Source organism: Schistocerca nitens, chromosome 7 (assembly GCF_023898315.1).
Source record: "Schistocerca nitens isolate TAMUIC-IGC-003100 chromosome 7, iqSchNite1.1, whole genome shotgun sequence".
NCBI lineage: Eukaryota > Metazoa > Arthropoda > Insecta > Orthoptera > Acrididae > Schistocerca > Schistocerca nitens.
In genome coordinates this window covers 604,854,829-604,872,499 of record NC_064620.1, presented here as the reverse complement: position 1 = coordinate 604,872,499, position 17,671 = coordinate 604,854,829, and the positions used below count along the sequence as shown (strand labels likewise).

The window sequence follows — 17,671 nt, the reverse complement described above, 5'->3', positions numbered from 1 at the left end:
CAGCCACGCTCTCCTGTGCCAACTTCATCTCAGAATAGCAGCCTCAGTCTTCCTCTACAGCTCCCTCTAGTACCTTGGATGTTATTACCTAGTGTCTTGTCATCCTGTTCCTCCTCTGTCAGCGTTTTCGACAAATACCTTTCCTCTCTGATTCAGAGCAGAACCACCTCATTCCTTATCAGTCAACCTAATTTTCAACAGTCGTCTGTAGCTCCACATCTCAAATGTTTCGATTCTCTTCTGTCCGGTTCTTACACAGTCCATGTTTCACTACCATAAAATACTCCCCCCTTCTCAGAAATTTCTTCCTCGAATTAAGGCCTATGTTTGGTGCTAGTAGACTTCTCTTGGACAGGAATTCCCTTTTTGTCAGTGCCAGTCTGATTTTGATGTTCTCCTTGCTGCGTCCGCCACTGGTTATTTTGCTGTCTAGGTAGCAGAATGCCTTAACTTCATCTGTTTCCTGACCATCAATCCGGATTTTACGTTACTCGCTGTTATTTCTGCTACTTCTCATTACTTTCGTCTTTCTTCGATTTTCTCTCAACCTATATTCTGTACTCTTAGACTGTTCATCACATTCAGCACATCCTGTATTTATTCTCCGCTCACTGAGGATAGCAATGTGTCATCAGCGTATCTTATTGTTGATATTCTTTCACCCTGATTTTTATTTCTGTCATTGCTGCTTCGATATGTAGAATGAATAGGGGTGAAAGACTACATTCCTGTCTTACACACTTTTTAGTCCGAGCACTTCGTTCTTAGTCTTCCACTCTCATTATTCCCTCTTGGCTGTTTTATATTACCCGTCTTTCCCTATAGCTCACCCCTATTTTCCATCAAACTTTCGAACATTTTGCACCATTTTACACTGTCTAACGCTTTTTGCAAGTCGACAAGATCCTAAGAACGTATCTTTATTTTTCTTTAATCGCTAGCAAAGGAAAACCCAAGAATATTGCCCCAATTTAACTCTCGCGCCACTGCAAAATCAAGTGGTATAGCTGTAAGTAAGTGGCGTCGAGAAACGGCTCAAATCGTTAAATCTGAACAACGCTCCAGACCTTCATTCAATCCCTACCAGATTCTACACGGAATATTCGGTTGTGGTAGACCTCTTAACAATAAAATACCGAACATCCCTCCAACAATAACTGTGCTCAATGTTTACAAGAAATCGCAGATCACACCCATCTAAAAAAAAAAGGGGGCAAGCACAGGTGATCCACAAAACCTGTCCACTACCCTTTACATTAATTTGTTATAGAAGCTCATAATATATTCTGAACTCAAATGTAATAAGACATCTCTAACAGAGTAACTTCCTTCATGCCAGTCAGCATGGATCCAGAAAACATCGATCATGTGAAATACAAGTTGCATTTTTCTCACATGATATACTGAAAGCTTTCCATCAAAGTAGGCTGGTAGTTGTAATGATTCTTGACTGCAGGAAGACATTTATCCACAACCATACCTACCCTTATTATTGAAAGTACAATCGCATGGGTTATCAAGAGAAATTTGTGACTGAATTGAGGATTTCTCGATCGGTAGAACACAGCATGTAATCTTCGATGGAGAGTCATCGACAGGTGTATATATAACTAAGTTTGCCCCAAGGAAATGTGTTGAATCTGGGCTTTCGTGTTTATTACCAAGTTGCTGACAATAATGATAGTAACCTCGGACTTTTCTCAGTTATCTACAATGAAGCATTGCCGGAAAGAAACTGAGCCAAAAGTCAGATCCTGATAAGGTTTCAGTATGGCACAAAGACACGGATAACTTGCTTTAAGCGTACAGAAACGTAAACTAGTTCACTTCGTAAAACGAAAAAAATAGTATCCTATGACTAAGATATCACTCACAGTTGGAAAGGTCAGTTCATACAAATACCTCGGTTGATTTCTGTGCGGCTATGAAATGGAATGATCATATAGACTCGACTGTCGGTAGAACAGGTGGAAAACTGCGTTGGAAGAAAATTGGCGGAAAGGAAATAACCTGCTTACAAAAGACCAGGATTCAGGTTACCTTATCAACAAGGTTGAGGTTACGGATATGAAAGTAGCTAGGATGATTGCAGGTACTAGTAGATAGGATCAATGGCAGGAGGGTGTCCACAATGAGGAAATCAAAGAAAAACTGGGAATGAACTCTATAGATGTAGCAGTCAGGGCGAACAGGCTTAGATGGTGGGGTCATGTTCCACGCATGGGAGAAGCAAGGTTACGCAAGAAACTCGTGGGTTCAGCAGTAGAGGGTAGGAGGAGTCGGGGCAGACCAAGGAGAAGGTACCTGAATTCGGTTAAAAATGATTTTGAAGTAATAGGTTTAACATCTGAAGAGGCACCAATGTTAGCACTGAATAGGGGATCATGGAGGAATTTTATAAGGGGGCTATGCTCCAGACTGAACGCTGAAAGGCATAATCAGTCTTAAATGATGATAAACGACCCGTGTGACCCATCCTAGAATTCTCAATGGAGAGAAGTATTCCGAAGTAAGAGTGATTTCAGGTGTGCCGCACAGGAGTGTCGTAGGACCGTTGCTATTCACAATATACACAAGTGACCTTGTTGATAACATCGGAAGTTCACTGAAGCTTTTTGCGGATGATGCTGTAGTACATCGAGAGGTTTTAACAATGGAAAATTGTACTGAAATGCAGGAGGATCTGCAACGAATTGACACATGGTGCAGGGAATGGCAATTTAATCTCAGTGTACACAAGTGTAATGTGCTGCGAATACATAGAAAGAAAGATCCTTTATCATTTAGCTACAATATAGCAGGTCAGCAAATGCAAGCAGTTAATTCCATAAATTATCTGTGAATGGGCATTAGGAGTGATTTAAAATTGAATGACCATATAAAATTAATCGTCGGTAAAGCAGACGCGAGAGATTCATTGGAAGAATCCTAAGGAAATTCAGTCCCAAAACAAAGGAAGTAGGTTGCAGTACTCTTGTTCGCCCACTGCTTGAATACTGCTCACCGGTGTGGGATCCGTACCAGATAGGGTTGATGGAGATAGATAAGATCCAACAGAGCAGCGCGCTTCGTTACAGGATCATTTAGTAATCGCGAAGGCGTTACGGAAATGATAAACTCCAGTGGAAGACTCTGCAAGAGAGACGCTCAGTAGCTCTGTACGGGCTTTTGTTGAAGTTTCGAGAACATATCTTCACCGAGGAGTCAAGCAGTATATTGCTCCCTCCTACGTATATCTCGCGAAGAGACCATGAAGATAAAATCAGAGAGATTAGAGCCCACACACAGGCGTACCGACAATCTTTCTTTCCACGAACAATACGAGACTGGAATATAAGGGAGAACCGATACTCAAGGTACCCTCCGCCACACACCGTCAGCTTGCGGAGGATAGATGTAGCTGTAGAATACCGTTCAAGTCTGTTGAGCCCGTATCAAATATGAGAAACAGTGGATATTGAACCTGTAAAAAGAGATCAGCACGTGTGTCGTGGGATATTTCTTTGACCCGTGGGGGAGTGTCACGGAGATGCTGGAAAGAACTGGCACACATTGCAATATAGTGACAGTGTCACTTGAAAGCCTGCTTTGGAAGTTTCTAGGACCGACCTTAAGTGATGAATCGAAGAATGACTACAACCTCCTGAGCATCGCACCCATAGGGATAGCGGAGACAAGATCGCATTGATTACAACGTGCTTGCAGACACACATTTGAGCAATAATTCTTCTCACGCTCTACACGGGAATGGAACGGGTAAAAGTCGTAATAACTGCTACAATGGAAAGTATTCTCTGCCATTCACTTCAGTGCTTTGCAGGGTATAGAAATAGATGAAGTCAACATGGGAACTACTAAAAAAAGCATTGACACACTGCATAAGGACAAGCGTTGTCTCGCTACACTGATTAATCGACAGTAGCTGACCGCCCGCCGGGACCAGGTAACCACCAATTTCGTTTCTTCGACACTATCAAGGTGCAGTTGTTACTATGCCAGGTTGTACAAAGACGCCATAGAAATTCAGATCAGAAAAAGAATTTAAACAGGAAACAAAAACGATTGATACCAGAGAAGTTGCGGACCATAGTGGTAGATAAACAAAGAACGCCAGCACTTCCGCCCTGAAAGCTCCATAACGCACACCGGGGCGTTACTCCGTGATGTTAGGTAACGGTGTGGTTACGTAATAAACTGGTCGTTGAGGGGATATGTATAAACAGTTCGGATAACAGAAATTTTTTGGGTTTGGTACTATTTATAGCTTTTGATGACATCTTCACCAGTAGGAGACGGAACATTGTTAACAAATACATCTTAGACCTCGACCTAAAGCCCAGCTAACGAAAATCACCAAGGGAGCATTGTCAATACCCTGGTATACATCTATTCGATTCGAATATCTACTCGCAACAACACAGTCTAGCGAAAACGAGTTTTTTCACGTAGAAGACACACGCGGCACCTACACTGTAAATTTTACTATCTGAAGTTACAGAAGATAGCTGGAGTCGTTGAATACCGAACTAATACAAAAGTAAATGTGTTTCGGACCTGCTGGTTCGTTCCCAAGAACTAGGTGAACATTCTGTGGCCAAATAAGAACACACGCTGAAGGAGATATTGTTCTGAAAGCAGCCCTTGAAAATTGAGTTGTAGCCCAGAATGTCGATGGTGACGAAAATGAAATATTGCAATTGAAACAGGATATTAAAAACAAAAATGTATATAACCTAGGAGTTACTGTCACGCAAAGCTTTTGAATAACCATCTGTTAGTAGCCTAACAAGTAGCTAATTACACAACAGCCCTTTCATGGTGCCTGGTTAACCTATTTCCCGGGAAAAATAAACTTTCCTTGTCACAAATTTCTGTTATCTGAACCTACCGATATTGAATGTCGGCTTCGTCCCGAAACGTGATGGTGACTCCTGTGGCGTCATACACACGCAAACACAAAGACAGCAAAAGAACAGCAGTATTTATTGTGCGCCTATGTTAGTGTTTGGAAGATAGTGTGTCACCAGAACCTGACAACGCAGCGATGGATTTAACTTTGGTCGGAAGATGACAGTTTCGTTGACATGTTTCCCGAACCCAGCTAACGTAAACAAACATTTCGATGTGGTGGGATACCGATGTGTAACGTTTCTCGAGATGTGGGTTAGAGTGGGAGGTGACAGCTGGGTTATGGGATGGCGAAGCACTAATGAACGCTTCTGTTCACTTTTAGAACACATCGAAGAAACGTATGAAACAACATTCTTCCCCTTTCGTCTGATACCGCGACTCTCTAAATTACACGAGAACTCAAAAACTATAGCACGTAATATGGCCTTAGCTACCAGCTTTGTGTTGCATCGATACGCCGATGTCGTCCTTAGCTTGGCAGGGATGCGAGCCTTAAGAAGCGACCAACGGCGGACGCCATTAACACGAAAACATTAGCAAAACAAAATTCAACAAACATGACATCAACAGAAATAGGGGGTTTCGAGCCCTAAATCCCCTGTTATTAAAGATTTCGAGTATACAAAGCCTTAAATATATTAGACAACGGTGGTAAATTATGGGTTTTGATGAGGAGTACAAATATAACTGGAATGCGTAACGTACACAAAAAAGATTGTCATGACATATTTTGGCAACATATATCATGACTATCACGTTCCAACTTGACCTATATATGAGTGACTGCTACAGTTCAGTCTGTCACCAAACCCTCATAAAAAACAACAGATACAGCTGTAGTATACGTCACAATATGAAGCATAATTCTCCCTGGTGGATCGCTGTCTCCACTAGATCTATGCTGGTCTAGTGAACAACGTGATCTAAGGCACCACACACAAGAAATAAACGAGATATTAAAAAGAAAATGTACGATCGACATTTGCAAGAAAGAGACGAGGACTCTCATACGTCTTAACACTTCAAAGACTGTACTGATGACCCCTGTTGGTTAAGAGACCCAAGAATATTGCGTGTCAGATGTATGAACACACTACTAGTTTAGTGGTAAAAGTAGACGCAGACTCCATTCTCAGAAATAACGCTTATGTTTGGCACTGGTAGCACATCACAATGCAAAAATAACCTCGTTCGGAAATATAATAGCAGCATAGCGCGTGGTGTAGCGACCACAGTCAGAGCTCGGGTGTGTGTGTGCTGAGAGACTCACCACGGAGGAACAGCAGACTGCACGCCCTTCGCCCATGCTGCCTGCCCTGCCTATGCACACTGCACCGCACTGCACTAGACTGAAGTGTACGCGCTGACGGCGTTCCCACTTGGACACGAATGACGAGTTAGTCCCTACCCCTCCTTCTGAACCACAGTAACTGACGGCGGTGGGGGGGATCTCCAGGAAAATTGCGAGCAATTGTCGATAGCCGACACTCGTGTGGCGACTGGACGTGCTGTGCTCCATTGAATGGATATAGCCCTAGGTCAAGCTGTCACATTTTCGACATAACTATTCCCTCCAGTTGCACTAAGTACTGCCCACGAGGGACATATAGTACCACTTCGGTTCTGAATAAGAGACAGTAACCTTTTCGTCCTACTTCGATGTATTTCATTAATTATTTTACGATCCAGTGTATCTGCTATTCGATCGGATCTCCTAACTATGAAGGAGAATCAACAAAAAAAAAAAAAAAAATAGAAAACTAAACCGCACACTTGACGTAGTTCCGTCGTGCACCTTAAACCGAATTAGAAGTATTCGAGCGCCATTCTGAAAGTGTGAGCAGCTTACAAAGAATAAGCTAATCGGTAAACAAGGACAGTGAACAAATAAAAAATATAAAAGTTCGTAGGAACAGAATCCGTGAGCACATCAATGTGGTGACGTCGCTGCTCCTTTAAGTAGTGCTTACGTGTAACATAATCATGTTACTGTACGTGTCCTTAGGGTGTGTACAGGTAATTAATTAAATTAATTGCTAGCGATAATAAACGCAATACTACGTTCCCACGAATGCAACGAGAAAAATAGCATTAATTCTGAAACTAGTACCGAAAGTATCCTCCGCCACTCACCGTTAGGTTACTTGCGGAGTATGATGTAGATGAACTAGTAACTGTGGGCGAAATAGTTACCTGCTGTTATTTCTTCCTTAAGACTGCTTGCTTAGTATGTGCAAGTTACCACTTGTTGGAATAAGTACAGTGATTACGGATAAGCTGCTTGCTTAACTCGTGCTTCTGTTTTGAGCAGTAGAAGCAGCGAATGCAGTCCTGTGTGGACATTAATGATTTCTACTGAGAAGGCTACCGCACCAGGAACTTTCGAGCGTACAAATTCGGATCATCGGTTTAATCGTCTTCGTAGTAAGACAGTCGACACGTTTTCCAGCCAAACTTAAGACCACTTCTGTATCGAATCCCTCACCCACTCTCCACGAGCTGATCGATTTTGTCGAAACATTTGACAGCATAAGGCGGAAAACAAACTCGTATTAATACGCCGCTACAAACAGCTCCTTAGTAATTGCTCCTTTTGTGGTAGGACAGTATACGTGGCGAGTACGTTCAGATACGATCAGATCGCAGAAACAAATGTCTCAACTGCTAGACTCGCAGAATCACATGGTATTTTTAAAAGGAAAGATAAAGAAATATAGAAAAAAGTGATGAAAAAATACCTACTCATCAGTGACCCTGAAGAGTTTTCACATTTCTTTCAGCTTTCGGTAGTCCGTATGTTCATTGGGCTATCAGTAGCTAAAAAGAGAGGAACAAGTAATCTCATCGCACTCTCGTCAAGCCTGGCGGTCTAGCGTAAAAACGTATTCACATGAAATGGTTTGCAAGAACCACGTAAAAAGCAAATCTAGATTCGAGCAGGGGATCTGACTGTCGCTCCCCGGAAGGTGAGCTCATCGTCTGACGTACTTTGCCACCCTGCCTGTTCGCCCGGAATCAGTGCATGGAACAGAACCCACGTGCGTCACGGGGTACAGGGTCCAGCGCCGTGTGTTCCGACAGCGGGTTCGGCTGTGCTACGTGTAGCGCGCGTCGTGTGTGCCGCTCTATACGACACGGGCCTTCTCGTCCGCCTGACAAGGACGCATGACCTGGAAACCAGCCTTCACTCAGCGTTTCGAAATATTAAGCGAATGGCATTTTAACAGATTTACGTTAAACACGAGAAAGCGCCACAGTTGAAGCACGGAACAATGTCACTGTCTGAAGAGGAAAATAATTCTTTACAACTGCGGAACACATCGGACTTTCACACTTACTAAAATACTCTGCGCTATTACTCCGTGGTCGGAAGAATTCCTCTCCGGCACCCAACGTTTCGTCCCCACCTGTTTTCAAAACATGAAACGTCTCGCCTCTGCGCGAGAGCATACGGAAACAGAATTTCGCATTAGTCAGATAGCGGGTAAAACTGTCTGTCGGACAGTCGAAGAAACTACAGCCCTCCGTGGAGATGTCCTCCACAGATGGGGATGAAACATTGTATTTCAATAGGAAATTGTCCGGAATGTTTTAATAAGTGTGACGTTTCCTACAGTAGAAGTTTAGATATTAGGAACTGAATAGTGTCTCCTCTAGATATTCTTAAATCTGCTCTCTTTAAATCTGGAAAATCCAGTGTAATATGTTGAACAATGGAAACTACCTTGATAGTTTCTGTTTACAGGGTTAGTGCCTAACATCTAAAGCACATCACATTGTTCCATTATTTGAGGGTAAAGATATGAAGTGGTTTGAAATGTGATAAGCAAGGCAAATGGGAAAATTAAATGTTTCGGAAGGACTCAGGGAGAGTGCGATGCATCAAGTAGGCGTAAAACAGAAATCGCACTGCTAGGATAGCAACAGCTCAGCGCAACCGATACGTAAGTGAAACAGACTGTAACACTTATATCCATTAGAAGTAGGTTTATATTATGTAACTGTGTATCTGCAGTTATGGAGTGTTTATGCCTTGTTATTTAAAGTCCTTGAGATATGACAAGAAACTTTGTAATGTCATTATGAAAAAAGCGAAAGGATATGTTGAAATGATAAATTACAATAATATGTGTATGTTCATAAAAAGGAAAATGTTTATTGAAAGCTGGTTCATCCTTAGGGCACTTGTATTTGTAACACGTAAAAGCTGTAGGGAAGTTCTCCCGCAACGGAAGTGGAATGGCGCGATGTGAAAGGTGGTTTTGGCAGTCGAACTGAGCGTCTCCTTTGTGTGAACGGTACGCAGTATGTGGCTAGCCGGACCACGGTACACTTCGACGGTGCTACAAAGGATTTGCCTTGGATGAGGATCTGGCAATTATTTCGTACTCTCGGCATAAAGGACTGGCTCTAATATGTTGAAAATCCGACGCCAAGAAGAGATTGTATAGAGCATTCGAACATCAAGAGCCGTGAGTCAGTTAGCCGCCATGCCGCTTGTCACCAATCTTCGCCTCTGCTTCACTAACTTCATACGTTCGGGAATGTATATGGGCATGGACCAGTTAATTTGTGTGTTGTTTTAATAATAATCACATCATTATAAACCCGTGTCCGGAACCATATTTTCTACCCTGACCATGAACCCATGCAGAGTCCTTACCTAAGTGTTACTAAAACTGAGTATCCTGATTTAAATGAACAATTATTACATTCAAGTGGTTAAAAGTGATTTTTTGTCTAATATAAAAGGACTAAAAGTTAAAGTTAAAACCACTAAAGTGAAATTGCAGAAGCTTTGGTAAAGTATCCTTAGTTTATTGCAAAATATAGTTTTGCAGGAGTACAGTGCAAGATTGTGTAAATATTATTGCCTAGAATACCTGCTTCACAGGTGATAAAAAGGCAAATAAGTTAAGCCCATTTTCAAAAATAGTGTGGTTTTGATTTCTATCATGAATGGTTTCTTTTTTTAAGTTAATTAAGCCCAGTGTTGTATTTTACTGTCTTACAAAGTAAATTATGAACTACTCCAAGTGAAGTGAATGATTAGCTTTTTGAATTAGTCTTTTCTCCTGTAATAATCAGAGAGCCTTGACTAGTGAAACTATACTAGTTTATACGTCCGCATCATCTTCTCCACTTATTAGGAAAAAACTAAGCTACTACTGTTGCCAAGGAAAACGGATATTTGTAGAGGAGCTAAAACATTGTATTTGTGATATTATTCATCTTTATTTATTTTTGTCATGTCAGTTAAGTCAAAAGGCCCTCATGTACAAATTTAGTTCTGCACTTGATGCAGTAACATTTCAGCATCTGATTAAGTAATGCCTTTGAGTGTAGTTGTCATTAGTATGAGCTTGGTGCAAATCTACTCCCTATAATTTACTGGTGTGTGCGCTATTGGTAACTGCTGCTACACACAGTTCGAAGTAGACTGTGTCAGTTTGTATCTTGTTTGCTATTCAAAGAGAAATCTCAAAGAAAGTAAATTCAACAAACAATATTCAGTTTTCTTAAACATATATAGTCACAAATTAATGTTCCTAATTGGGCTGGCTACTGTTGATGTTTTTATTCATTTATGATTTTACTACTTTCATTGACTCCCAAGGTTAAAGTCCATTTGGTTTTTCTGTTAATTTCACCTAATTGAAAATTATAGTCCGATACCTTTGTCCATTAGACACACGCGCGGTCAAATCTTCGAAATCCTCTAAGAGGGTAACATTAGTGTGTTACAGGCAGGATAGTGTTGTAGGACATGTTAAGGGCATTTAAGGTGCATTCTCTGGACGATGCGCGTCACTGTTCTCCAGAAACACTGTTGGCTGTAGCAGGAGAACAGGTATTAAAAAGCTAACGTGGAACTGGCTCCATCCCATACAACCTATACAAAGGCCGTGAGCAGTAAATGGGACGAGGGCACGCATAGGTATTCTGCCGTCGTACCCCTAACGACTGTGGTGCTTTTATCCACTGATACAGAAACCGCTAGCTGACAAAAGCAGTAAGTGTAGGAAAGAATTTTGCAAGACTTTAAAACCATTCTGAAAGCTGCCTCGCGCGGGATTAGCCGAGCGGTCTGGGGCGCTGCAGTCATGGACTGTGCGGCTGGTCCCGGCGGAGGTTCGAGTCCTCCCTCGGGCATGGGTGTGTGTGTGTTTGTCCTTAGGATAATTTAGGTTAAATAGTGTGTAAGCTTAGGGACTGACGACCATGGCAGTTAAGTCCCATAAGATTACACATACATTTGAACATTTTTGAACATTTGAAAGCTGCCTCCACTTCAGTAGAGTCTCCGCCCATTTACCTGACTTCGAGAATACATTGCCGGATTCGAAACGCAGCGCACTACTGAACTCGATAATGTGTCCTCTGCTGAATAGCTGCCGGGAGGCCAGGAACAAAGATAGGATAGGGACAAAGACGAAGTGACGCGTGCAGAACACAGAACGTATTTCTTATCGAGGGTAAACGCCATCTGCACTGCTAACACACTTTGGCAGCAGCCGAGGGACATTTATTTGTGCCGGAGATACATCTCGTGCGTCACTCTGATAAGGAACTGGACCGTCAGCAGAATCGCGTCTCTCAAGGACGTTTGAGTGAAAGACGGAGAATTCCGCGTGTTCAGATATAATACCACCGCGCTCGTGTTTATCACTCCCATAAATGGTTCAAATGGCTCTGAGCACTATGGGACTCAACTGCCGAGGTCATTAGTCCCCTAGAACTTAGAACTAGTTAAACCTAACTAACCTAAGGACATCACAAACATCCATGCCCGAGGCAGGATTCGAACCTGCGACCGTCACTCCCATACTTGCAACAACATAAAAAAAACAGATCGCGGATTCGTTCCCCAGCAGTGCTACACACAGGTAGAGTGTAAAGAGCGCCACTTGTAAACGGAGAAGTGAAGTGCGAGCCGCAGTGCGGTCCTCCGACGTCTGCACCGGTTCGCGGTGTCACCTGGGCTCGTCTGTGCAGCCGGCACCTCCCGTGAGCGCGATGTGAACCAAGGACGCAGCCACGAGCAAAAGTCGCACGCCGACCGGTTCCCGTAGTCACAATATTACTCTCAGCAACAGAGAAAACCAGCAGCGGTAGTAGATAAGTATAACATCTACAAAGCCATTGCCGAATGGTCTCCTGTGCTAGATCGTAACGAACGGAGCGCGGAGCGCGTCACAATTTTCCACACGAAGACTCGATTGCTACAGAAGCGATACATGACAGAAAAGCTGCTAGGAATGACCAACAACTGGACGTTTGGATTCGTAATCTGACTCTCACTGAGCCAACAAGCGCCACTAGTGGAACATCACATGAAGCATGCTCGTGCAAACTCAGATGCAAGGCATATTATAAAGAACATTACGCAACACCTAAAATCCGCAAGTCCGCCTATCTTAATTGAGTGAAATGTCGATTTACAAATCGAAATAAATGTAGTAAAGATCGTTTTGGAGCGCTGTAGATGCCCCGGTAGCAGGGGCTCATGCTACCCTCCACCGTTAAGTTGGTTCAAAAAATGGTTCAAAAGGCTCTGAGCACTATGGGACTTAACTTCTAAGGTCATCAGTCCCCTAGAACTTAGAACTACGTAAACCTAACTAACCGAAGGACATCACATACACCCATGCCCGAGGCAGGATTCCAACCTGCGACCGTAGTGGTCGCGCGGTTCCGGACTGTAGCGCCTAGAACCGCTCGGCCACCACGGCCGGCCCACCGTTTAGTCTCGGCAGTGCAGAGTTATGTACGTAAGAATTAGCTGCGTGGTATCAGTGCAATAAGAAGGCTCGACGAAGAAGGGCGACACAATGGCAGAAAGAAGGTGCCGCGTCTGGGAGCGCCCATGACCACACCGGGAGTAAAGTTCCCCAACTAGCTGTTGCAGCGACGCGGGCTGTCCAGTGTGACTACAGAGAATGATGCGCCACTCGCAGCCGTCTAGCACGCAACAGGGATCGTAAAGACGTTCTGACGCCGGAAATGGCAACGAGTGTCAATCATTTTCAAACGAGACAGGAACTACTACTATCAGTGAACACAGGTCCATCTGAACCAGTTTCTGAGCGAACTTTTCGAAGCGAACTCCACTTACTGCACACTTTGCAGGAGGCTGTTGCTCACAACTCTACGTCTTCGGTCGGAAAAATAACACACAAATTGGACACTAGCTATCTTAAGGCGTATGCGGCGTTTTCTTCTAGGTGTCGCTGTCAATAGTTAAAAAAATTATTTGTTTCTGTGTCTCTTGAAAAGAATGGTTGGTTAAGACACGCTTCTAGCATGTGTTTTGTTTGTTTACTACGCTTTTGCAGCTCATGATTTTTACAAAGTTCTGAAAATATAAGTGAGAGGTACCAATAGGAACAAGAAAGGCTTTCCAGTTGGACGGCTGAAGATTCCTTGCCAGTGGATGGTGGACATCTTTTTCCTCCCAAAGAAAGGATAATTTCGAAGAGTTATTAAATATTTGTACGGTTTTTTTACTACTTTTCCGTTAGACAAGTACGAATAATACTGTTCTAAAACATCGTTTGCTTCTATGTTTCATTCTAGTTAATGGATCAATGCAGAGAAAATGGTCCACCTGTTTCTTTGGTTGAGGTGACGTTGCTATGCATAATATGCGCGAAAGATAGGCACCATGAATATTTGGATTTACAGTGTTATATAACTGCACAGATTTTTGGCCCTTTGCAGGATTGGTGACGGTTTCTGAGCCGCATGAAGTTGTCTTTGGGGGTAGTTGTTGTTGTCGTGGTCTTCAGTCCTGAAACTGGTTTGATGCAGCTCTCCATGCTACTCTATCCTGTGCAAGCTTCTTCATCTCCCAGTACCTACTGCACCCTACATCCTTCTGAATCTGCTTAGTGTATTCATCTCTTGGTCTCCCTCTACGATTTTTACCCTCCACGCTGCCCTCCAATACTAAATTGGTGATCCCTCGATGCCTCAGAACATGTCCTACCAACCGATCCCTTCTTCTGGTCAAGTTGTGCCACAAACTTCTCTTCTCCCCAATCCTATTCAATACTTCCTCATTAGTTATGTGATCTTCCCATCTAATCTTCAGCATTCTTCTGTAGCACCACATTCCGAATGCTTCTATTCTCTTCTTGTCCAAACTATTTATCGTCCATGTTTCACTTCCATACATGGCTACACTCCATACAAATACTTTCAACAATGACTTCCTGACACTTAAATCTATACTTGATGTTAACAAATTTCTCTTCTTCAGAAACGCTTTCCTTGCCATTGCCAGTCTACATTTTATATCCTCTCTACTTCGACCATCATCAGTTATTTTGCTCACCAAATAGCAAAACTTCTTTACTACTTTAAGTATCTCATTTCCTAATCTAATACCCTCAACATCACCCGACTTAATTTGACTACATTCGATTATCCTCGTTTTGCTTTTGTTGATGTTCATCTTATATCCTCCTTTCAAGACACTGTCCATTCCGTTCAACTGCTCTTCCAAGTCCTTTGCTGTCTCTGACAGAATTACAATGTCATCGGCGAACCTCAAAGTTTTTATTTCTTCTCCATGGATTTTAATACCTACTCCAAATTTTTCTTTTGTTTCCTTTACTGCTTGCTCAATATACAGATTGAATAACATCGTGGAGAGGCTACAACCCTGTCTTACTCCCTTCCCAACCACTGCTTCCCTTTCATGTCCCTCGACTCTTATAACTGCCATCTGGTTTCTGTTCAAATTGTAAATAGCCTTTCGCTCCCTGTATTTTACTCCTGTCACCTTTAGAATTTGAAAGAGAGTATTCCAGTCAACATTGTCAAAAGCTTTCGCTAAGTCTACAAATGCTAGAAACTTAGGTTTGCCTTTTCTTAATCTTTCTTCTAAGATAAGTCGTAAGGTCAGTATTGCCTCACGTGTTCCAGTGTTTCTACGGAATCCAAACTGATCTTCCCTGAGGTCGGCTTCTACTAGTTTTTCCACTCGTCTGTAAAGAATTCGCGTTAGTATTTTGCAGCTGTGGCTTATTAAACTGATTGTTCGGTAATTTTCACATCTGTCAACACCTGCTTTCTTTGGGATTGGAATTATTATATTCTTCTTGAAGTCTGAGGGTATTTCGCCTGTTTCATACATCTTGCTCACCAGATGGTAGAGTTTTGACAGGACTGGCTCTCCCAAGGCCGTCAGTAGTTCCAATGGAATGTTGTCTACTCCGGAGGCCTTGTTCCGACTCAGGTCTTTCAGTGCTCTGTCAAACTCTTCACGCAGTATCATATCTCCCATTTCATCTTCATCTACATCCTTTCCCATTTCCATAATATTGTCTTCAAGTACATCGCCCTTGTATAGACCCTCCATATACTCCTTCCACCTTTCTGCTTTCCCTTCTTTGCTTAGAACTGGGTTCCCATCTGAGCTCTTGATATTCATACAAGTGGTTCTCTTATCTCCAAAGGTCTCTCTAATTTTCCTGTAGGCAGTATCTATCTTACCCCTAGTGAGAAAAGCCTCTACATCCTTACATTTGTCCTCTAGCCATCCCTGCTTAGCCATTTTGCACTTCCTGTCGATCTCATTTTTTAGACGTTTGTATTTCTTTTTGCCTGCATCATTTACTGCATTTTTATATTTTCTCCTTTCATCAATTAAATCCAATATTTCTTCTGTTACCCAAGGATTTCTACTAGCCCTCGTCTTTTTACCTACTTGATCCTCTGCTGCCTTCACTACTTCATCCCTCAAAGCTACCCATTCTTCTTCTACTGTATTTCTTTCCCCCATTCCTGTCAATTGTTCCCTTATGCTCTCTCTGAAACTCTGTACAACCTCTGGTTCTTTCTTTCTTTGGGGGTAGTGAGATAATAAGAAGGGTACATACATACGTACACGATAATGAGAATATATATATATATATATATATATATATATATATATATATATATATATATATATATATAAGAGAAAGTCTGGATGGTTACAAACCGTCATGGTTTGTTTGCTACCCCTGAGTCACACAGACGCTAGTAAGACTGTTTTACGGTATCACTTGCACGTATGTTTCTTTACACTTAAGAGATGAGAGAAAACTGTGCAAGTGTTTCTTGGGAGAGGCGACGTTGTTTATGTATGCGCAGAAGATGGCATCCTGACTAGTTGAATTCGAAACTACATACATGACCACAGTTTTTTATACTTTTGGTAACTTGGAGGCAGTTCTGCGAAGCTGAAAGGAAGTCTTTCGGGCGATGAGATGAAAAGAAGAAAATCACAGTATCCAGTGTGTGGGTGACAGCTGAAATGATCGTTGCTGGTTGGAGATTCGCTCTCTTTCTTCTCTCTGCCACGTTTATAAAGAATCAAATACACTAAAACTCGACACACACACATGCACTGTCGAAGAAAGGATGCACACACACACACACACACACACACACACGGCCGGCCGGATTGGCCGAGCGGTTCTAGGCGCTACAGTCTGGAACCGAGCGACCGCTACGGTCGGAGGTTCGAATGCTGCCTCGGGCATGGGTGTGTGTGATGTCCTTAGGTTAGTTTCAGTAGCTCTAAGTTCTAGGGGACTGATTGTAAGTAGGCTGTTTAGTTTGTTATGTTGGTAACGCCATGTAGCGCTCTATATGAAAATCACTGACTGTGCTGTGTGCAGTCTGTGGCTGGTTTGCATTGTTGGAATCTGCTATTGTAGTGTTGGGCAGTTGGCTGTTAACAGCCACAGACTGCACACAGCACAGTCAGTGATTTTCATATAGAGCGCTACATGGCGTTACCAACATAAAAACCTAAACAGCCTATGCAAAAACAGACACAATGTCTTACGGGATAACAGCAATCAGTGATTTTATAGTGTTACTTAAGATCCGTCTTGATTGCAAAATTTTTTTTTATTCATATGACCGGTTTCGGTTCATTCAGAACCATCTTCAGATCTGATGTTTCAGTTACAGGAGTAACCCGTCCAAATCCAGCAATGACGTAGCATGTGAAAGTTGCTGGATTTGGATGGGTTACTCCTGTAACTGAAATATCAGATCTGAATATGGTTCTGAATGAACCGAAACCGGTCATATGAATATAAAAAAAAATTTGCAATCAAGACGGATTTTAAGTAACATTAAATAAACAACCTACTTACATGATGACCTCAGAAGTTACGTCCCAGAGTGCTCAGAGTCATTTGAATCATTTGAACCACCCACACACCCACAGACACCCCCCCTCCCCCCCCCCCTCCACACACACACACACACACACGCTCGCGAAGAAAGGATGATTCCAGACAGTTGTCTAGAGTAGTATGGTTTGCTTACCGCACTTCGTCAGGTACGCACCGATGACACTGTTCTAAAATATCACTTGTTCGTACGTTTCACTGCAGTTAATGGATCAACAGGGGAAGAATAGTCTACGAGATTCGCTGGCTGAGATAAGTGTGAGAGTTGGGCGCCCAGAATATTCGGTTTCGCAGCTACGCACGAGTCCACAGCTTGTTTCTGACATTGGCGATTTAGGGAAAGAAGCAGCTGCCAGCATCCAGTACAGCGGGCTGCCGGGCGCCGGCGGCTGGACTCACCTGCTGGAGGAGATGCGGTGGCCGTCGCGGCGCGCTGCGTCGGTCGCCAGACTGAGTGGTGGCCGCCGCGGCTGGCGCTGCCGCGGCGCGCCCCCCACCGCCGCTCGCCGGCTATCAGCTGCTCGCGGTCCGCTCATTCACGGACTGATGGCGAGCGCGGCCCG

At 43.0% G+C, this 17,671-nt stretch overlaps 1 protein-coding gene across 5 annotated transcripts in view; it reads right to left on the bottom strand.

Moving 5' to 3' along the window:
• Positions 1-17,671, bottom strand: part of LOC126195414 (protein croquemort-like) — a 1,080,874-nt gene that overhangs the window by 271,929 nt on the left and 791,274 nt on the right. The window contains exon 1 of one of the 5 annotated variants that reach the window (XM_049934013.1): positions 17,508-17,596. The exons of 3 other annotated variants lie outside the window; for them this stretch is intronic. Coding sequence is in view for 1 of the 2 variants with exons in the window: in XM_049934011.1 (XP_049789968.1) it covers positions 6,182-6,217 (36 nt within the window). In the remaining variant the exon portion in view is untranslated. Of the gene's footprint in view, positions 1-6,181; positions 6,322-17,507; positions 17,597-17,671 lie in introns of those variants that run through there. One more of the 5 variants, XM_049934011.1, reaches the window with a different exon arrangement.